Source organism: Danio rerio, chromosome 8 (assembly GCF_049306965.1).
Source record: "Danio rerio strain Tuebingen ecotype United States chromosome 8, GRCz12tu, whole genome shotgun sequence".
NCBI lineage: Eukaryota > Metazoa > Chordata > Actinopteri > Cypriniformes > Danionidae > Danio > Danio rerio.
In genome coordinates this window covers 27,502,131-27,525,253 of record NC_133183.1, presented here as the reverse complement: position 1 = coordinate 27,525,253, position 23,123 = coordinate 27,502,131, and the positions used below count along the sequence as shown (strand labels likewise).

General features: G+C 33.3%; 2 protein-coding genes across 5 annotated transcripts in view; one reads left to right on the top strand and one right to left on the bottom strand.

Annotated features, from left to right (window-relative positions):
- Nucleotides 1-23,123, top strand: part of stk38a (serine/threonine kinase 38a) — a 41,450-nt gene that overhangs the window by 853 nt on the left and 17,474 nt on the right. The window contains exon 2 of one of the 3 annotated variants that reach the window (XM_073909296.1): nucleotides 7,627-7,752. The gene's annotated coding sequence lies outside the window, so the exon portion shown is untranslated. 3 annotated transcript variants of the gene reach the window in all.
- Nucleotides 1,763-17,530, bottom strand: slc38a5a (solute carrier family 38 member 5a). Of its 2 annotated transcripts, none has more exons than XM_001344713.6 (16): nucleotides 17,384-17,530; nucleotides 11,721-11,841; nucleotides 11,079-11,172; nucleotides 10,501-10,616; nucleotides 8,103-8,176; nucleotides 7,907-7,999; nucleotides 7,710-7,791; nucleotides 7,230-7,312; nucleotides 6,534-6,592; nucleotides 6,254-6,418; nucleotides 6,071-6,150; nucleotides 5,882-5,982; nucleotides 5,662-5,777; nucleotides 4,445-4,589; nucleotides 4,264-4,367; nucleotides 1,763-4,182 (listed from the first exon to the last, which is right to left on the bottom strand). In XM_001344713.6, exons 2-16 carry the CDS (start codon nucleotides 11,780-11,782, stop codon nucleotides 4,081-4,083), a joined length of 1,476 nt encoding a protein of 491 aa, XP_001344749.1. In that variant the 5' UTR covers nucleotides 11,783-11,841; nucleotides 17,384-17,530; the 3' UTR covers nucleotides 1,763-4,080. The 2 variants fall into 2 exon arrangements, with proteins under 2 accessions (XP_001344749.1, XP_005167176.1); XM_005167119.5 differs by lacking the exon at nucleotides 17,384-17,530 and adding an exon at nucleotides 14,231-14,303.

The following is a 23,123-nucleotide window of genomic DNA, read 5'->3' as shown; positions in this document are numbered from 1 at the left end:
GTTAATCCAATAAATTCTAATAGAATATTTCCCCAAAACACATTAGATAGTAACCATCAAAATGGTTCTAAAAGTTAATTGATGGATTGTAGGGCTTTAATGGTATCTGCAGTGGAAACCAATTCTGTATTTTTTCAGCAAGGTATTGAATAATTTAAAACATAAAACGATTAAAAAGACCAAAAAAAAAAAAAAAACATTTGACAAGTGATTTTGAAAATGGTGGACGCATATTCAATCAAGGGCGCCACCTTCTGGAGAAAAGTGGGAATTTATTACATATGGGACAAAACTAAAAATTCCCATCAACAGTTTTAATAATCCATTAACCTTAATTTTGCATGGACAATTCTGATTGCTGATGTATTCAAGCAAATTAGATTTGTTATATAGCTAGAAAAATGTGTATGTAGTGTATGGCAACCATTTTTAACAAAACGGTGCTGCGTTAGAGGTATGATTTTGAATGATTGTATAATCGCAGAATAAAATATAATGTTCAGAGATGACAGGTTATGCAGTCATGTTACAGAAAACATAGGCCTACATGCTATAAACTTAAAAAAGTAGGAAGACTGAATGAAAATGAAAATTGCATAGGCTACTTCTCTATAGTAGCCTATGTGAAAAACAGTATGGGAGCCAAATAATACATCAAAATTCATAATAATTGAAACACAGTAGGCAAGAAGCCTACTTCTGGCAAGATTCTGAAGCGTGCTGCTGAAAAAATAGCTTAAACGAGCCTAAGATGGTTTTAGCTGGTCAACCACCAGCCTAGTTAGAGAGGTTTTGGCCATTTCCAGGCTGGTTTCAGCTATTTCCAGTCTGGTCTTAGCTGGTCAGACTGGGAGTTTACCAACTTGATCAGGTTGAGGGCCCAGAGCAAACCAGCCATCTCCAGCTTATTGCTTAAACCAGGCTACAAATAGCTAAAACCAGCTTAGAAATGACCAAAACCCCTTCATACCCAACTCTAAAACCAGACTGCTCAACAAGTCAATCAGCCTAGGTTGGTTTAAGCTGTTTTTCTTTTTTCAGCAGGGCGTACATCCAATGAATGAATATTTTATTGTCCCATGAAGACACTGCAGAGTATTTAGTAATGGTGCGAAGTGTCCAGAAGTGACCAAGAAGGTCGCTGGTTCAAGCCTCGGCTGGCGTTTCTGTGTGGACTTTGCATGTTCTCCCCGCATTTGCCTGGGTTTTCTCCAGGTGCTCCGGTTTCCCCCATTCCAAAGACATGTGGTACAGGTAAATTGGGTGAGCTAAATTGTCCGTAGTGTCCGTAGAATTCCATTTATACTAGAAAATTATTTTCTACCAGATTCACACTCATAGCAGTTGGCGCTAATAGGAAAACAGCAGAATAACAGTATCCTGCTGTCATCAAAGCTGCTGGGCTGATATTTAAGACCTAAAGGTTCCCCTTAGAGATAAATCATCCTCAAATGTCTTGATCAGAACTATTGCTATTGTAAAGTTGAACTAGCATAGCAGTCAGTCAGTATAGTATGGGACGAATCAAATTAGACCAATATACGAGACAATTGGCAACTAGCAAACATCACTTGATCGTATCCACCATGGTTTGGAACATCACTACAAATGTCCATTCAGATAGTGTCCTATATAGGAATAGGGGCAATTTCAAATGCGACATGCTCAATTGAATGGGAATTTAAATTGGAATGAAACGAGAATTTTGAGTTCTTATGATGTTGGATTCTTAGCTATATGAAATAAAAACAGTTCTCTTCAATATGCAAGTTCACTTTATTTTCAAGATCGTCTGTACATAGAGAAAAGTCTTCAATAATAAATAGCATTTCTGAACATTTACTGGGGGATTGTTATTTTCATTTGACACCAGGCACTTTGAGAAAAAAAATCATCATGTGGATAATGTGGATTAATTTTCAATTTAAACTTCCCAGTAATCAATGATTTAAGCATTTGTTCATTTTCTGTAAGCATTCTGGTCCAATCTGAACAGAAAAAAGACTGAAAATATGTACATAAAATATACATGGATGTACAATACAAGTTGGTTTCATTTCAAAATATCAAACAAATATGTACATGAAAAACTATACAAAACAAGCACACTTTTTATGCACTGTCATAATGTTACAGCACAGAACAGATTAGTTTTGGTCTGTATAAACAGATAGAGATGAGAACTGACTGTGATGGGCATGTTGTCATATGACCACAGAAACATTTCTGTAAGCTTAGATAATATATACAGCTGTCAATGCCATGTTATTTTGTAGTGACTATTCATAAGAAGTTATAAATAGCATTCATAATTTTTTCAGTCCATTCCTGGAGTGATTTTCTGTGTCACTGGGTCATAATATACCACAATGTGAAAAAAAATATCTCAAATCCAACAACATTTTTCAAGTATGCTCATTTTCAAGATGTTCAAAATGTATTCTTAAGTACACAACAAATATAATGACATACAACATTGAAAACAGTGTTTTGTGCTTCTGGAATGCAATATTCTTTCTGCTCTATAAAACAGAGTAAATAAATGTGGTAATTTGACTGGTTCTAAACACTGCAGGTGTACTGTAAAACAAACATACATTGCTACTGTATTTATATTGTTCCATTGGTGTAGACACAAAACGTACCAATACATATACTTTACACATTTACTTTAAGTTCTTTCTTTTGACATTCAAGCATTGTTTTTGCATCGTGTTATCCATATCAAAACTGTAAACCTTTCATTGTTAAATAATGTTATACATGTTTTCTATATGAGGACATTCTTCATTTCAAATGTAAGTTATCTGAGAGTTACATATAGTGGAGTCCAAAGATCTGAGACCAAGTGGAATATCTGGGATTTAAAATACATTTACATTTACTCATTTAGCAGACACTTTATCCAAAGTGACTTAGAAGTGAGGATAAAAGAAGCACTTTAAATCATCAGACAATAAATCAAATTTCAAAACTAGAACTAAGAAATTTTTAGAATTGTAAAAAAATAAATAATATAATAATTCTTGTTTTAAGATATACAGTTGAAGTCAGAATTATTTTCCCCCCTTCGAATTTTTTTCTTCTTTTTAAAATATTTCCCAAGTTATGTTTAACAGAGCAGGGAAATTTTCACAGTATGTTTGATAATATTTATTCTTCTGGAGAAAGTCTTATTTGTTTTATTTCGGCTAGAATAAAAGCAGTTTTTAATTTTTTAAACATCATTTTAGGGACAAAATTATTAGCCTCTTTAAGCTAAATTTTTTATCGATAATCTACAGAACAAACCACTGTTATACAATAACTTGCCTAATTACCCTAACCTACCCAGTTAACCTAACTAACCTAGTTAAGGCTTTAAATGTCACTTTAAGCTGTATAGAAGTGTCTTGAAATATTAAAAATAATAAAGTAAAATATTATTTACTGTCATCATGGCAAAGATAAAATATATCAGTTATTTGAAATCAGTTATTAAAACTATTATGTTTACAAATGTTTTGAAAATATCTTCTCTCCGTTAAACAGAAATTGGGGGAAAAATAAACAAGCGGTCTAATAATTCAGGGGGGCTAATAATTCTGACTTCAACTGTAGTTAAATTTAGCAGGTTTTGCTAAAACACTTCATATAAAAGGGTATGCTGTTAATATTATTGTAATGAAATATCTTTTATTAAACTACTATAAATAAGGACTTTTGGACCCCAAAACATGCACTATGAACAAAATAAAAACATTAATTGACTAAAATTCCTCTGTTTAGTAGGAGGTAGAATTCAGTCTGCATCTTTAAAACTTTGGCAATAAAGATGAGTGGATTCTCATCGTAGTTTCACAGGTCTTCCATCCTTTGTTGTCATTTTGGAGATTCCATCTGATTCCATTCATAACAGCAATACTTTTCAAGTAAAACTGGCTTTTATAAAAATAGTAAAAGTCTTCCTGAAAACCATTTTTCATTTTGGACTTATCTGATGGATGAACCTGAACCTGAATCATGTTTTCAGGCTCAGCATTTTGTGTTTGCTGTATTTGGTCTTTAAGTGCTGGAATCTGTTTCGCTGTCTCAGCTCCGTCAGTGACCGCCCACCGACTGCTTTCCATTGACCCACTCGATTATGATGAAAGTAATGCTCATAATCATAAAGATGAACCCCAGGGTCACAAACAAAATCGCCTGGAAAACATAACAGGAAGTGAGAAAGTGAAAAAGAAAAGAGTGAGAGTGGAGTTCTGCATGCTCTGTCTTTATTCTCACCAGAATCTTTGGTCGAGATTTTAATGGCTCCTGCTCCTCAGGGACGATGTAAATGTAGAATATTCCTGGCAGAATGAAAATGAGGCTGGGAGCAGATGTTGCACCTGAAATATAGTATAAAATGTATCACAAAGTGCTGCATTCGAATGATAGAATCTTCTATGTGGTAAATCCAACTCACCGATGAAGCCGAAGATGTCACGAATGTTGGGGACGAAGATGACGAGCAGATTGACGGCAAACAGGAGGCACATGGCGATGATGATGTGACGCACCCAGCTGAAAGGCTTTTCAGGGAATAGAAGCTGCAAGACGGCACGGCGGATCTAGAAGAAAACATGATTATAGGAGACGTCAAAAGTGTTGTATGTTGTTCAGACATTGATTGATGTTATGTGTGAAGCAGATTATTGTGCAGCTGTGCTTTGGAGACATTTTGTATGCACAAGTGTTTTATTTCTTAAGGAAACACGTTTAAGGGATGTCCAATAGTTTTGTCAGTTGATCTTCATAATGCATTTGAGATCATTTTGACCCAGAAGAGAGAGTTTCAAATATCATTTGTTAATATAATTTCTTTTAAAATACGTATTTTTAAGACCCTCAATCTAAACATTATTAATTAATTTATTTTTCTGATTTTTACAATGAATTTTTAAAAGCTATAAGCATAAAAACATTGGAATGGTCATTTTGGACAAAGATATGTGATGTAAATTTTTTTCATAAGTTATATTGGTGTCACAATATGAAAATAATACAATTAATAAATCCATACATATACATTTTACACCTGATCAAGACTTAAACTCTCAAATCATCTTAAACTGTAAAAAAGTAGGTCCTGACTTGTTGATTTATGAGAAAAGTAGTAATATGCAAGTCCTAAAGAGTATTTCACAAATCATTTTGGCACCAAAAGAAGCAGTGCAGAGAGCTCCTAGATCACTAAGACTAACCAACTATCCTACAATGACTGAAATTTGTACATTTTTTAAAACATTAATAATTAAGCAAAACATATTCATTTGAATATGGCAAGATATTGGGCTTTGCATCATTTCCATAGATAAATCTCTGACAGAGGCTTCTCCCCGTGCCCATCAGCCAATCATTGTTTGCATAATTAGCTTCATGCTGGCCTCTTCCATAGCAATATGGTCAACCCATGCTACTTAAGCTACTCTTAGCTTAAAACATTTTTATAATCTTTAGCAAAGTGTCTCAGCAAACTGTGAATAGCCTTTAAAAGAAAACTCTCAGCTAAAAAAATAAAACGCTGCTACAGTATAGTTTGAATCCTTAAAAGCACATATTGTGCAGATATATTACATCAAGAAATTCTTTTTAAGCTAGTGTATATATGAGTGCAATGATTAACAATGCAGGAAAATGTACCGGGAAAAGAACGACAGGAACAGTCAGTGTCACTGCCACCAGCACAGCCAGTCGAACACACAACATCAGGATGTCGTTTTTATTGTACATCTTCAGAAGCTCAGAATCCACATTTGCTACACATATGCAGAGACACAGCGACTGTTAAAACATCTTCAAATACCACAAACCTTGAAATAATGTTTTTGATATCCTATATATTTTTGGAAGTTCTTCTTACCAAAGAAGGTGAGGTAGCCAAAGATAGCAGTCAGCAGGTACATGACAAACATGGCCAAAATAGAGATATTAGCAACTTTTTGCATCTGTTTCTTGGATGGACTAGAAGAACAATGAGGAAAAAATTGCAAATTTACAAAATGCACAAAACCACATATAGAAAAGAAGAAAAGTGCACTTCCAGACTTACTTTTTGAGTTCTGTGTAAATGGGCAAAACTTCAGGATGACACACAAATGCAAATGCAATAATAGGAATGGTAAATGCAGTCTGTGGTTAAAGAAAACATTAAGTGATTAATTCACCGCATTAAAAGCTAGGAAAAACAGGAGATGTGATCAAAATGATAGTGTTTGCAGCTCATATCTCTCACCTGTGGGTTGATGGTTAAAAGTTTGGCTTCGCATATTTCAGTGGTGGAGTTGATTTCGTTTATTTCAGTGGTGGAACTGATCATGCTTGCATTAGAAAAAGTGCATTTTTCATTTTGGTTGCTCTCAGAATCTATACCAGAATTGCTGAGACACTTATAGATCACCTGAGAAGACAGTTAAGAAGCCATCACAGTTAGGAAACATGATTTATTTTGTCACAAGTACACGGTTTTGATAATTAGTGTAAACTGGTATATTTACATAGGTGGATGGACTTACAGATATGAGGAAGAAGACCATGCAGCTGAGGGAGAAGCCACTAGTGTACCCCAGATACCCTAAAATAAATGCATGAATAGATGATAAATATTTCTGTAATGTACACCTTCAACCTTTACATAAAATCGGTTTAAATTATTTTTCTATTCAGCTGGTAAAGTCTGCTACTAATTAAAAGTAATATAATATAATATAATATAATATAATATAATATAATATAATATAATATAATATAATATAATATAATATAATATAATATAATATAATATAATATAATATATAAAAAAGAGGTAACTGTAACTTTTCTCACAATTGTGAATTTCTGTTTTGCAATTGTGAGTTTACATACAGCAAGTATGTGATATAATGTATATATTGAAGAATTTAGATTTTTTCAGAGTTTGATTTAGATTTTAATTTAAATTTAACATCTTGGAGAAAAGTCTCTCAAAATTCACTTTTTTTCCAGAATTATAAGTTTATGAATTCTAATTCAAACTTTACTCTAAATGTATATTTTGCAGAGAAATGGTGTGACCACACTTCAGTGTGAAAAAAAAAATATATATATATTATTTAAGACATTCATAAAAGATATTCAATGTAGAATAGAATGTTGGATTGTAAATATGATTATTATAAAAAATATAATGTAATGATAAAGCAAAATGAATGATGAAAGTAGTTGTAACCTACCAAGTCTTTTCATAAGTGCCAGTGGGAAAATGACGCAGACACTAACAATAATGATGAGGTATCTCCCATCTACATACCAGTGACTGATGAAGAGTAAAAAAAAAAAATGAAGTCAAAAAAGAGGATTTTGAGAAAAGAGAGGAAAATTCAGTTAACAAGGATCAAATGTCTGAGACCACTAGTTTGACAATAGTTTTGTTTAGATGTTTTTATACATTACAGAACATAAAAAAAACAGAATAACAAAATGACTGACATATTCTTCAGTAATATTTGAGAAGGATCCACTTTGTGCCTCAAAGTATTTCACTAGCAATTTTCTTGTTTAAATAATGAAGGGAAAGAACAGATCAAATGTAATTGACATGATGCTCTTTCTTCCTTTCATCTGTTTCAGATTCCTTCTTCTGTTTATATAACTAAAACTTTTAACATGGTCTCAAACAGCTGAACCCATCAGAAGTATTTTTCAGTACTCACCCAGAGTTGTCTGGCAGTCCTGTGAGACCTTCAATGACATGAGGTAACTCTATCTTCACAATAAATAGGTAACTTGACATTGCTGTTGAGTCAAAGAAAGACAGCATGAATAGTTTTCGTGGATCTGTATTCAGCACTCGTGTTGTACTGAGTGGTAATGGAATCAAAGTGTAATCATTTAATTACATATGCTGTACCTCCAATGTTGTGCAATGTTATAATACATCCTGCAACAACTTTTCCAGGCGTACCAAATGCACGGTACCCCAGCTGTTCATATGCACGGATGCCTAAAAAAAACAAACATAATGGAAAGTTCAGATGCTGATTTATCATATAATGCAATGTTGTTAGGACTGTCTTTAGAGACATAAAAGAGAAAATGTTTCTCACCAACCACTCCTGCACTCCTCAGAAGCAGATGGATAGAGTAAGAAGAGAGCAAAGCGATGGTTATCAACAGAAATCTGAAGAAAAAGACACAAATGATTAACTTGGGTATTGGCAACAAAACAATACAACTTCCCACACTGTTTAAAGCAATTAAGTTACTGTAATTAAAAAATTACAACACATTGCCTTAAAAGTGACAAGTTGACTTTACTTTAAAAAATAAAGAGTAAACCTGGTTATAGTTAATTTACTTATTCATTTAAAGGCAACAGGCTTGCTTATCTTTTAAGTAAACCCAACTAGATATTTCAAAAGCAATGTGTTTGCTCATTTTCTAAAAAAACAAAGTCAACTAATCGCTTTTTGCAGTGCATTTAGATTTAAAGAGATAATTCGCAGAAAACTAAATAATGATAGTAAAATTCTGCCAATATTTCCTAACTTGTGTCATTCGAAGGCTTTCGCTTGTAGAACAAAGAAGATGTTTTGAAGAATGTGTTTGCCTATCCAGTGAAATTCTTTAGGAATCAAAACAATATCAAATCCCATTGACTTTCATAGTATTAGCAAAATAATATATACAAATATCACTTTTACAAAGATCTTCATGTTACACAGAATAAAGTAAGGTTTGGTCATCATAAATAAATAAATCATTACAGATGTTTAATTCTCCGCTGAACTTTCTCTCTCATAATCTGTGTTAATAGTCATTGTGTGAAATCTAATCCACAAAATGCCACCAATACTTGCCTTTGTTATTCACAGACTGCCAGACTCATTGAGCTCATATTTAACTTTAAGATGTGCTAGTTTAGTCACGATTAGGTGACAAACTGTTCAAGGATATTATCGTAAGTCGTCAAGGTGATGAGATAACAAACAAGACACAAATCTAAACTCTAATCCCATTAATGATGCATTAGACACGCTGAATGTGTTTGTCTTTATAGTGCAAGCCACAACCACATCTACACAAAATGTCAATTTGGCAGAAAGTATACAAAAAACTTTCAAATATCCTTTCAGTTAATATTTAATACTTCCGCCTAGTGTCATTCAGTGGTATCTGTAATTGCATATTGCTGGACGTTTTGACTAGCAAAAATGATTTTCATTTTTTTTACTGCTAAGAAAGTATTCAAATGAACACTGCTAGCAAACAGTCTTTCATCAAACAATGCTCTTTAAAAGTCTGTTTCAGGTGAAAGGCAGACAGAGGCTTTAATTTGATTACAGCAGGCTATTTATAACCCTCCCCGGTCTGATCTGTCAGTACAGTCTGCATCAAATAGACACAGTGACGTTTAAGCTCATGAGTCCCTACACGCGTAAAAACAGATCATTCATAGGGATTAGAAACCATATACGTTCAATGAATGTTGTTGCTGTTTTTATAAAGTGTCTGCTGTCGATCATAAAAAAAAACTACAAGGTGAAAACCCTTTGTATACATACACCTTTGTATATTATTTATTTCTAAAAGGAATATTTTTCCTGAAAAATAAAAATGACCTTTCTCTGAGAGATAATGTATTCTCCCTCCGGTGATTTTTAAACTATTATGAGCTTCTTCCTTCTGTTGAATACAAAAGAAAGTCATTTGAAGAATGCTGGTGGCTGTCACCCAACAACTTCCTTAGTATGAAAGAAAATTACCATGGAAGTCAATGAATGCCAGCTACCAGCTTTTTTCATAATATCTTCTTTTGTGATCAAGAGAAGAAATAGTTTCTGAATGAGTGAAGGGTGAGCAATTTATGATAGAATTTTCATTTTTGGGTACACTATCCCTTTAAATGGTTTATTTTGATGGATTCTTATAAGTATCTTACGTGTACATATAATAAAATATATTATTAACTAACCCAAATGGCACCTTTTAATTCTGAAAGAATAGTGAAAGCGAAAGTATAAAAAATGAAAGAACAATTTTTAAGGTGGTTAATTTTTTCCTAGCTCTTCCTAAAAACGTCCTCACCACCATCCCCCCTTTAAAAAATGCAAATATTTAACTTGTGTTGACTGAGCATTTGTAAGCCTGAATGTGGACGTGACCGAGCCATGCTGAAGTATGTGTCTGAATGTAGATGGACACAAAGAAGCCTTGATGGTCAGTCAGAATGCACACACACATGTAAACGTAACACACGTATTCCCTCTCAAAATCCTTGAAAAGAAGGTGTGCTTTATGGAGCCCAAAAGAGGTGCTTTTTCTCCTCTCTTGGTCTGAAATGTAAATTGTAACTTTTGGACATGTGCCAAGAACATTTTAAATTGAATGGGATTTATACATAGTACTTTCTTTCTGTTTATGATTATTTTAATATATTATAGCTTTCATGCACTATGGTATGAATCAGACTAATTGTGCATGCATAAGTGTAGTTTGACTTACACAAAAAGAATGATCCCGGTGTTGGCCATGGCATAAGCCAATCCCAGAATTCCGCTGCCCATTATAGCATTGCTGAGGTTGAAAATTGACATTCCAAAAGACGTCTTTCCCTCAAACTGAAATGAAAGAGTTACAGATGAGTACTTAACTTAAAAATATGGATTCATTTTTTAATTTTTTATTTTTGGTCATCAACTCGATTCATTTAAGAATGGAGTAGTTTTTTTTCTGATGTTATACATTACACTCTCAGAAATAAGGGTAAAGGAGCTGTCACTGGAGCATGTGCCTTTTCAAAAGATACATATTTGTACCAAATGAGTCCACTAGGTACCTAAAGGGTGCATATTAGTAACCAAATGTACCTAAAAAGTACCTTTGAAGTATCAATATGGACCCTTCAGGTACAAATATGTACCTTTTTGAAAAGGTACTGCCCCAGTGACAGCTCCTATACCTTTATTTCTGAGAGTGGTTATCTGTATACACTAACATCTATATTCTAGGTCAACATTCCAACCTATTTTTACCAAGCTTTATCATTTTATTTGTAGTAAATCTGAAATTTAGATACTCACATCTGTAAACTGAGTCTCTATCTTTCCATTGCTCTTGCTGCTGAGGAACTGATCACCTTCTGCCATGTTTTCAAGGGCATCAAATCCGGTAAATCTAAGGAGAATGAATATGTTTTTTTATGTTCTGTAAAGTAACTTTTTTTTTACTTAAAACCAGCTACTGAATCACTTTCTGACTTGCAATTTACTTATGATAATATGCAAAACCACATGTTTATACAAAGAAAAAATTTTTCAACCATAGTAAAGCTGTACATTTGTAAACTGGGGTCTCAAACACAAGTAAGGGTCACTGTCCAGATGGAAACATTTTTTTTTTTTTTTTGTTTTAAAAAGATTTAAACAAAAAGTTATATAGACAAAATGTCAAAAGCAAATAACAACTGTACCAAAAAAAGAAGCACATTTTAATATTATTTATATCATTTAAATATAAAGAAAATATAATATCTAATATGCTAAAGTAACACTAATTTTTATATTCTATAAAATACCCAATATAAATATATAAAGACTGATATAGTCCATGTCATATAAAATGTGTGTCTTTAATTTATGAACTCCATAATATGATTTGGCAGAGAAAAAGGAAACGTAGAGGACATTTCTAAAAGAATTCCCCATAATAGTGAGAAAACTTACTCTTTCTCTAGATTCATAGGAATATCATGGTGACCGTTTGGCATTTTATTGACAGTCTCCATTTTACACTGTAGAATCCTCCAAAAACACTGTCTGTAAGCTCAAGCTCTGTGAACACAAACTGAAACACAGAAAAAGGAAAAAAGATTTTGGCATTAGTGATTAATTGAGATTGAACTGAACTTAAAATTCTGTTCTGAAAAGGTGCAGTTTGAAAGTTAAATAAAATAAATTGTGCTAAAATGAGTGAGCAGTGAGAATCATGTGCAACATTTAACAATGTCCAACAGGAGTGTAAACTTCACATGAATACACACCTATCAAAAAGACATAAGAAAAAGCAGGCAGAAAAGCAAAATTTAGAACAACACTGTAATTTGAATATGTGGGAGCTGCAACTAGGTTTAAGTTATAGTCACTAGTGAAGTATTTTTAATCTGACAACTTTAAACATTTTTACTAAACATATTTTATTATAATAATGGCAGAAACAGTTCGAGTAACAAGCTTTTCTAAATTCAGCAAAAGACTGATTTCACACAGGTTTTCTTAAGCACACTACCTTGATTGCCATTGATCATGTGAATGGATAACGCCACCTTGAAATTCTTGCAATTGGCTGAGTCATTGTGGGTGTGTCAGCCTTTTGAAGTAAATACTTTGTGACCATTGAAAAGTATGATCTTTTAGGAGTAATTTGGACATATCTTTTATTTCTCACTTTTTTGTTTATTATATAATAAGGAAGTACATATTTTTGCCTATAGGATTACAGAGTTTCTTCAAGTATTGGAGGCATAGCCCTCATTACCTTAAATGCACACGGAAATGTTTTCATAGTGTTGCCATTATACAAACTTGTGTATGAATGATGCAGCATGTTTTGATAATACACACAATACCAAGAACAGTTTAACAGGCTTATTTTACAGCAAACTGCATGGCTGATGCAACTTTTTGAGAACTTGCAATCTCTGCTCTCTCAGCCTGACAACGAAAGATTGTGAAAAATGTGCCAGTACTTGTAGGCCAGGAAATACTTAAGTTGTAATCTGTCTTTCAGAATACTGGCAGTTACTGTAATAGGAAAAAATGTCTTCATTCGTTCGACGCTTTATTGGCTTTTCATGCAGAATTCTCTGAATAGTTTCATTCCTACCAAAAGCTTGCCGAGCACAGAAGCTCAGTGTTTAGTGGTCAAACTATCCAGAATATGTTAGTAACTATATTAAACAAGAACTTTTTCCAAAATAACTCTCATAAATATGCATTTAGGACCATCGTCATATTCTTTACTATCTGTTATATGCTTGTTTAAAGTAAATTTCAGATGACGGACATGTACAGTTACAGTCAAAACCAATAGCCCTTCTGTGAAATATTTTTATATATATAATATAATATAATTCTCAAGTGATATTTAATGGAGCAAAAACAAATTCATAGCATTTCCGATAATATTTTTTCTTCTTGAGAAAGAATTCTTTATTTGTTTTATTTTGGCTAGAATAAAAAGTTTTTAAACCATTTTAAGGTCAATATTTATTTGGCCTTTCATGCAGAATTTTCTGAATAATTTCATTCCTACCAAAAGCTTGCCGAGCACAGCAGCTCAGTGTTTAGTGGTCAAACTATACAGAATATGTTAGTGACTATATAAAACAAGAACTTTTTTCATAATAAGTCCCATCACACTGCATTTAAGACCACTGTCATACTCTTCACGATTATTTATGTGCTTGTTTAAAGTAATTTTGAGACTATGGACATGTACAGTTAAAGCCAAAACTAATAGCCCTTCTGTGACATATATTTTTAAAAATATTTCTTATAATAATATTTATAATATTTCTAATAAATTTTCACAGTGCCTCCAATACTATTTTTTTACTATTGTTTTTAAACAATTTAAGGTCAATATTATTAGCCTTATTAATCTATATATTTTTTTCTACAGAATAAACCACTGTTATACAATGACTTGCCTAATTACCCTAACTTGCCTAGTTAACCTAATTTAATCTAGTTAAGCCTTTAAATTGCACTTTAAGCTTAAAATCAAGCTTAAAACTATTATGTTTACAAATGTGTTGAAAAAAATCTTCTTTCAGTTAAACAGAAATTGGGGAAAAATATTGAGGAGGGCTAATAATTCAGGAGGGCTAATAATTCAACTGTATATTTCAAACGAACCCTACTTAAACACCATTCCATCACCGAATGTTATAGCTGTTGTGTCGTAAAGTAAAAACTAAAGAGGATAATCCAACATTCACTCTTCACAAATCGTCTTCTCGCTGCCAAATTAAACAGCTGCTTTGAAATAATAAATGAAATGAATAAAATACACAACAGAAGCAAAAGAAGTAAAGCCTTTAAGACACGGCTCGTCCAAATGGCCCTTGTCTGATGCAAGACTTTATCAGTCTTAAAACAGAATCAACCTCCACCCTATTTAAACACACACGGCTTGTATTCCAGCTGAAAGTGAATGTTGAGGAAGTACTCACCACTGAGATAAACAATAAACTTTGTCGAAGTAAAAGAACAGGTGTCCTTAGCTTTGAGTGTCTTGGTTCATTTGTTTTTGTTTCAGTGTTGCCGTAGTGAACATGTCCAGTTTGTGTGAGTCCTCACCTGTGTCCTGAGGCGAGGATGGGGGAGGAGGAGATTAACTCCTGTATATAGAGGATGAGTGGACATGTGTGTGTCTGTGTTTAAGGACACCCTGGCATGAGTCTGTTGTCTTGACGCTCTTGTGCAAGTTAAATATGGTGAATCTGCAGAGTTTATGACTGAATGTGAATTATCATATGGCACAAAAAGACATTCACGTATTAGAACACTTATTACAGCCATTGCCGGGGTGGAAACGTATTAACATTTTGGGCGTGATTGGTTAATATGGGTGGAGTGTCAAGTTGGACAAGGTGTTATAAAGTAGGTGGGAGAAGGCATTAAGGGATTTTGTGTGTGTGAGTCCACATGTATGTCTGTTGTAAGTAATGGGATTAAGAGATCAGGACTTTTTTAACGTCATCTGTTGTGCACTTACTATGAAACACATGCAAGGACTAAAATAACAATATTAGATAATACACTCTTTGCTTTTATATTATTATTATTCATATTAGCTATATGTATTTAGAAGTATTGAGAGTAGATCCCAAGTCTTGTCAAAATGTCCAAGTAAAATCTCAAATCCCTCTTGATGGTTTACTATATTGCGCATTTTTTGTTTTATTTTCATGCTGTACATTATTTTTAATGTATAGCTTGTTTTGAAAGAAAGTTTTTGCAATTTAACCTCATTAAGAGAATTATTTTAATATTTAAAACAATTATTATTCTCAAAAGTAGTTATTAAAGAACTATTCATTTAAAAATTGAAAAAAGTAGGCAAATCTTTGTAATAATAGGACATTTTCAAAAACTTTGCCTGTATTAAAGAAGGTGCAACTACTAATTTGCTACATATTTTATTTATATATTCTACATCTTCAACATATTCAGATTGGTGACCTACCTCTTTTTATTTGAAGTTCTTGCAATGAAGGAATATTTCTGATCATCAAGAATGCATTTAATTTATCTGTCTCTCAATAACTTTTGTTATTTAATAGACTATGCAACTAAAATCTAAAATTTCTTTTGACAGCTTTCTATTATGTGCATGTTTTTAATTTACAGTATGTTCATACAACACATTATTTTAATGCATAATTTCTTTTTAAAGAAAGTGTGTGCAATTTTAATGGTTAATTTAATATTTAACACAATTATTTTCTTCATTATTTTCAAATTAGCTATTAAAGGACTTAAAAAATTTAAAATGATAAAAGTAAGTAAATCTTTGTGTAAATGAGATATTTCCATAAACTTTGCCTGTATTAAAGAAGGTGCAACTATTAATTTGCTACATATTTTATTTATATATTCTACATCTTCTCTATATATTCACATTTGCGAACTGGTTTGTCTCTTTTTGTTTAAAGTTCTTGCAATAAAGGAATATTTCTTATCATCACTATTTGAAATTAGCTCTTGGGAAAATTTCTGGACTGCTAAGAATCATAAACCATGTCAGATAGTAAATATTTGGCTGGCCAAATGAAAGCATAGGCTTGATGGAAAGGGAAATTATACCTTTAAAGTGTTTAATTTTGCTTAATCCGGTGTATATATATATATATATATATATATATATATATATATATATATATATATATATATATATATATATATATATATATATATATATATATATATATATATATATATAAACATATATATCAGGCACATTTTGAACAGTATAACAAGAATGACTTAGTAAAAAATAAGCATATTCATAGGGACTGGCACATAAATCTAGAAACCAGTACAGGTATTTAAGTTCAGTAGTGTTTAGTTAAACCGACCATTAGTTTATATAAGGACTGCACAAGTATACATTTTTAAAAGAAATATTATAAAGGATTTTAGACAGGGAAAGACAGTATTTCACAAACATCCCCAAGGCGTCTTGCCAGTGTTTGTAGATGTGGCCATTTGGTGTTTGCTTTACACTATATTAAAATGATTAATATTAAAAATGTCAGGAAACTCTTGTACAAAGACTAGCGTCATACAGGAACTAGTCACTATTCACATGGTTAGTCATATCCATGTGGCCTTCACTCACAAAATACTTCTGCTGCAGTGCATTGTGGGTAAAACAAAGGTTTCCACAGAAGAAAAACATGAGATTATAATATTTAATAGCCAGTATGCTTAATATAAGTCATGTGTCATTTTATTAACTTGTCCAAATCATGTGAAATTCTAAGAAATTCAGCTGAACATTGTCAGTGATCCAGCTCAAGATATACACTATCATATCTCACAAGAACAGGCTCTCCAGGAAAAGCTTCTAACAGTGTTTATCATCTGATACTGCTAAACCGGTTACAAAGAGACATGACGCCTTCTTGACGTTACACACCTATGTGACAAAGTGGAAGAACGCTGAGTGTGACGTATTTTACCAGCGTAATCACTTTTAAAGCTCTGAATGCATGTGTAAATATTAAGTGTGAGTGGTTTAATGAAATGTGGCATAGATTGTATAACATTCAACCTTATTCCATTAAACACTTTAACCTCACTTAACTCCACATCCTAAAAACACCGCAAGTCAGACTAGTTGGTTTCAGAGTAGAGAAAATGCTGATTAAAATATAATGCCTATCAACTATGTGTGTCACTGTGACAATAAATATTCATCAATACATCTTCAAATGATATAAGAGTTACTCTATAAAGTCTAAATATATGTATAGTAGACTTGTCTACAATCACTCTACATGGTTGTCTACAATTAAGTGAGACAAACATACAGTAATTCTTCTATGACTATGTAGTGTAAAGACACATGTGAAGTGAAAGACAATTGTGTGATTGTTCTCTGTCATGAATTATTGCTGCTTTCGTCTGTATCTGCCATGTGCCACATGGTCTCCACACTTCCTTCTGATGTAGCTGAGGGGAGACCTTATGAATGGTGCTTACAGTTAAGCAAGAAACGAATGAATTATCAACTAGTGAGTCTATATGAAGAAACCAACAATTGTTTTGTATTGACATATCACTGAGAGAACATTTCTGAGATAATAAAGTCTTCTTACCTTTTGGACGCTTTAACAACTACTCTTCAGTGTAGTCAACATATAGATCTTCCAGGATGTTTATACAGAGAAAGTGAATGATTATTTTGATTCTCCTTTATAGTTCTTGAGTATATCATCTAACAAGCAGATGGAGAGAGAGAGACTGAGAGACAAAAACGTGGTGGCGGGTAAAGGAACTTGAAAAAGGATGTAAGCCACTCCTTTTTTTAAGAAAAAAAGAGCGGGACTTCCAGTTTGTCCCACCCTCGAAAACTGTTATAAATATCACATTACTTTCTGTTTTGCAGCTGAGTTGTGAGGGAAAAATGTTGCTTTGTGGTTGGGATTTGTCTTCTGTTATAATTAGGTAATGAAGGTTTTGATGTTGTTGACATTTTTCTCGCAATAGTTAGCATACTTGCTTGGTTTTTGGAAGGCAAAACGGTGAAGGAATGCTCATGCGCCTGCTGTGGAATTTCAACAGAGCTAATTTTCTTGGCTTTTGTCAGACGTCATAAAGACGTGTTTATTTTCTACTGTTTTCATGTTGTTTTGTGCCTTTAAAAACATAAATATGTTACTTATTCAGTTTAGCCAGTTATTCATGTATACCAGCGTTTCTGCAGGTTTCTTTAAGTCAAATTTGAGACCATTTAAGACTCTTTTAAGACCATTATGAATTCAATTTTAGACTTGTACAGGGTTAAACATTAAGATTTTTTTCTAATGGCCCAGTGACGACTGTAAAGAGGTTCTGTATTAGTAGAAGATTATGTAAACGGATGTGTTGCGTAATTTTCTTTTCCTGATTAGACAATTTAATTAGGATAATTTCCTTTAAACATGTCCTAAGAGCTCTTTTTAAATAGCATTTATTGGCAATAAACTTATATATATATATATATATATATATATATATATATATATATATATATATATATATATATATATATATATATATATATATATATATATATATATATATAAGTTGTTTTGTGTGTCAACCTAATTTTGGTACTTAACCTGGATGTAAATTAAGTACCTGTTTAAAATTATTGACGACCTACATCACAATATTTCAGTAAATTTAAGACTTTTTTAAGCATAAAAGACTCAGCAGACACCCTGGTATACAAACCTTTTGTGGTTTGTACTCAATAAATTTGTACATTCGACTGTTGCATCAGTTGTTGCTCAATCATTTTAAGGGAATTGACATCTTGGCTGCTGGCTGGACATCTAGTTGCTTTAGGTTGATAGGTGACATTGTGATGTTATTGCATGATGATGCTCATATGTATTATTACAATGAAAACTGTAAAAAGATTAATGAAAAAAAAATGGTTTAAAATCTTAATTTTACTACATTTTGTGCCTATTTTAATTAGTTTCAATAGTTTCAATCCATTACTGTAAATATAAACAACTGAAACATGAACAGTGTTTTTCTAATAATGTGTTTCATTGGATTTTAGTTAGAAACCCTTGTGAAATTAAAAAATTTTTGGGAAAACAAAATTACCAGTAGGCAGCACGGTGGCACAGTGGGTAGCGTTTTCGCCTCACACCAAGAAGGTGCTGGTTCAAGCCTCACCTGGGTCAACTGGCATTTCTGTGTGGAGTTTTCATGTTCTCCTGTGTTTGCGTGGGTTTCCTTCGGATGCTCCCCCACAAGATCAAAGACAAGTGGTACAGGTGAATTGGGTAAGCTAAATTGTCCTTAGTGTATGTGTGTGAATGCAAGAGTGTATGGGTGATTCCCAGTGATGGGTTGCAGCTACAACGGCATCCGCTGCGTACAACATATGCTGGCTAAGTTGGCGGTTTATTCCACTGTGGTGACCCCTGATTAATAAAGAGACTAAGCCAAAAAAAAAAAAAAAAGAATGAATAAATGAAAATCAGCAGTCGCCATAACATTCCTTATTATCTGGGGTTTCTTACTGAAACTGAAGTTGTTGTAACAAGGTAACAACAAGATGCATCACACATACATTATAGAACAATTGCAGCAGTTTCCGTCACATGATGTGTGTGTACAGTAAACCTACGGCTTGACATCTTCATCTCTTAGGGTCGATGGGTTGCTTGGCTGACGTTCAGTTGTAATCCTTTTTTTGCGAAATTTAGAGGTGATTTCGTGACTGTTATTCATTCGGGTGAGTCTTGTTGCTAAAAGTTATCAAATTATTTTTAATTAACTACAATTTAGCCAGGAGAGTGGTCAAGAAGTTACCAAATCTAACAACAAAATTGCTCAATTGTAAACGGTTGCTGGTGATCTATTGCAGACTTGTTTGTGTAGCAGCTCCCTCATATGGTGAAAAAGAGCAATGACGTGAAAACCACTTGAGTTCTACAATATAAAAATGTCAAACAAAACTAAATTCTGACACACATTTAGACAAGCTTTTATAAGAGCAGACATAAATTATCAATAAACTTTATTTCTGATTTAATAGTTTAAAATAATAATTAATACAGTAACAAATGTATAGCTTGTTGCTGGTTAATTGAACTCATTTATTTTATTTCACTGGGTCCAATAGCAACAAAAGACAAACAGAACAATACAAACCACACAATATACATTTAAAAAGACAAATGTCAATACTTCATCAAAAGTGACTGATAACGCACCTCAGTAAGCCTAGGATTTATCAACAACATTAAAATGCTATTCTGAGAATTCTCCAGTCAACAAATAAACTTAAAGATCAAATTTCTCATTAAATCAGAAAATTCTCAAACTCTTACCTTACAAAATAAATCACTTGCACTGCACTATATAGGTTTTTTTTTTAAAGCAGAATCCTTATATAATCATTGTATGTTAACTGCAGCTTATGGAGACTCTTTTTTTTTTTAATGATTCCACAAAGGAGCTGTATTTAAAGAACAGCAATATGCTTGAAAGAGGTTTACTTTAATCTGCTCCAAGCACATATTAAACTTTCTCACCAGCATATTTGCTTCAACATAATTTTCGACGTTCTCTGAACATACATCATTATTTTTCAATTCAATTCACCTTATTTCTATAGCACTTTTACAATGTAGATTATGTCAAAGCAGCTTCACATAGAAGATTATAGTAAACTAAAAAAATAGTGTCAGTCCAGTTTTCAGAGTTTAAGTTCCGTTTAGCTCAGTTCAGTGTGGTTCAATATTCAATACTGAGAGTCCAAACACTGAGGAGCAAATCCATCGATACGCAGCTCTACAGGTCCCAAACCATGCAAGCCAATGGTGACAGCAGTGAGGAAAAAACTTCATTAATTGGCGAAAGTGAAGAATTAAAATAACTCGAGAGAAACCAGGCTCAGTTGGGCACGACCATTTCTCTCGTGGCCAAACGTCTTGTGCAGAGCTGTAGTCTAGGCGCTGAAGGCTAAACGCTGGACTTCAACGAAGACTCATCTGTACCTGGTCCTGGAGAGTCACAGGAATCAGTCACATACTCTCCACTCCTCCAAGACCACCACAGCAGCTGCTTAGGATACAGCCTTGTCCAGGATTATGTAAACCTTGGGATCATCTTGTCGCTGGTCTTGGATCACATCAGTGGTGCTCATATCCTATTGCTATCATTATCACTCATATCTCAGTATGACATGCCCTATATAGCCCTAAATAAAAACCGTTTTACTAACATTTCAAACTTGCCCTGACAAATAAAAATCTAGAAAAATCATATCTCTATGTCCTTTGGTTAGTATTATTTTGCACATTATATCTCTTTCGCCTCCCAGACTGCAGCTCTGCACAGAAAGTTTGGCCAGGGGACTGGCTTCAGTCTGTTTTTTCTCAAGGCTTTTTCCTTCACTTTTGTCAATCAGTAAAGTTTGTTCCTCACCAATGGCTGGCTTGGCTTGGAACTTGTGAAGCTGGATTTGTTTTTCAGTGTTTTTGACTTTCAGTAGTGTAAATTAAAACACACTCAACTGAACTAAACTGAACTTTCAATTGACTAGAGCTTTATGTTAAGCTGCTGCTTTGACATCTACATTGTAAAAGCACTATTGAAATAAAGTAGCAGCTGCTGAAAACCAGCCCTACTTGGGGAAAAGATAGCCAAATCATCAGTATACATGTAATGATTTACTATAGCATTGATCATATTTAGAATATAATAGTTTAATAGGTTAATTAATTAAGTTAATATTTAATAGGTTATTATTCGTCAATAGGACTAATTGTGGCAACACAGTGGCGCAGTAGGTTGTCACCTCACAGCAAGAAGGTCACTGGGTTGCTGGTTCGAGCCTCGGCTGGGTCAGTCAGTGTTTCTGTGTGGAGTTTGCATGTTCTCCCTGTGTTCACGGGTGCTCCGGTTTCCGCCACAGTCCAAAGATATGAACAGGTGAATTGGGTAAGCTAAATTGTCTGTAGTGTATGAGTATGAATGTGTATGGATGCTTTACAGAGATGGGTTGCAGCTGGAAGGGAATCCGCTGCGTAAAAACATATGCTGGATAAGTTGATGGTTCATTCCACTGTGGCGGCTCCAGATTAATAAAGGGACTAAGCCGAAAAAAGAAAATGAATGAATGACTTTTTGTATTCTGTTATTTAATATTTTGACGAACATAAACACATGATGCCTTAATGTTAATTGTAACAAACTGAATAGAGTTTTTTGTTTAAATTAACTACGAAGACAAAGACCTACAAGACCACCAGAGCGGAGACTTTTATTTTGTTCCCCTGCTTACCTCGAGCACAAACCCGGAAGAAGGAAATAATGTCCGTCGTCGTCTACTAGCTCGAGTCAGTTTGAGGTCGAGTGGAAGGTAAGCAAACAAGTACTTTTTCAAAGTAACACTGTGTTTACGAGTAACTAATATTTTTCTTTCGTTATTTCTGCTTACTTTACACATGTCGCTTGAGCTCTAAATAGACACTAAGCAGGATTTCAGCCGTTTCTCACTTTGCTTTGAGAGCAGACGAGTCTGAACAGACAGTTAGCGACTGCTGCTAGCAGACTGACAGTCCTAATACTCTACTGATGATGTTTTTGCGTTTCACACTTTTTGTTTATGTTTTTAAGGATTAGTCTGTGGCTAGTGTTCATCCATTAGTGTTAGTTTTGCTTAGAAATTGCACCATGGCTAAACTCACTAATCGTGTGGGTTTACTCTGTCAAACTTTAGTGTTTACAGTGTTGTTTTTTTGTCCGTCCGTGAATAAAGATTCTGTGTTTTTTATCAGTTCACGTGCTCATATCTTTTTGTTTTAATTTTCAGACTCGAGTCTCGACTTTATTTCATTAGTCGCACATTTATTCTTTGAGTTTAAAGAGGTCATAAGGCTTGGGTTTACTTTTGAAATGTACAAAATGCAAATAGACAGTTTGGCTTTGCACTGTCAGATTTGTATATATGTATTACTTATTGCATGTGGTTTCAAATGAAATTATTACCTCAGTCATCATTGCTTTAATTATCATTACTATTAGTAATAATAACAGTAATAATTAATATTACAGTAAAATCTGAAGGATCTTGTGACTCTGAAGCTAAAATTCATCATTAAAATCACTGAAATAAATGATTAAATTAAATTATTAGTTGTTTTATAGTGCAATAACATTTCACAATTGTACAATTTATACTGTAGTTTTGATTAAATAAAAGCAGCCTTGGTGAGCAGGATAAGCTTACTTTAAAACATCTAAAAGTTTGACTGAACCCAAACTTTTGATCAATAGTGTATTAGGCATGGGCCGGTATAAGATTATGATGGTATGATAACCTTG

Excerpts from the sequence above, each read along its gene's own strand:
- slc38a5a (XM_001344713.6), bottom strand. The coding sequence starts at position 11,782 with ATGGAGACTGTCAATAAAATGCCAAACGGTCACCATGATATTCCTATG. Across the intron at positions 11,173-11,720 it reads CCTATGAATCTAGAGAAAGA|ATTTACCGGATTTGATGCCC; the intron begins GTAAGTTTTCTC and ends CATTCTCCTTAG. Across the intron at positions 4,368-4,444 it reads TGACATCTTCGGCTTCATCG|GTGCAACATCTGCTCCCAGC; the intron begins GTGAGTTGGATT and ends ACTATATTTCAG.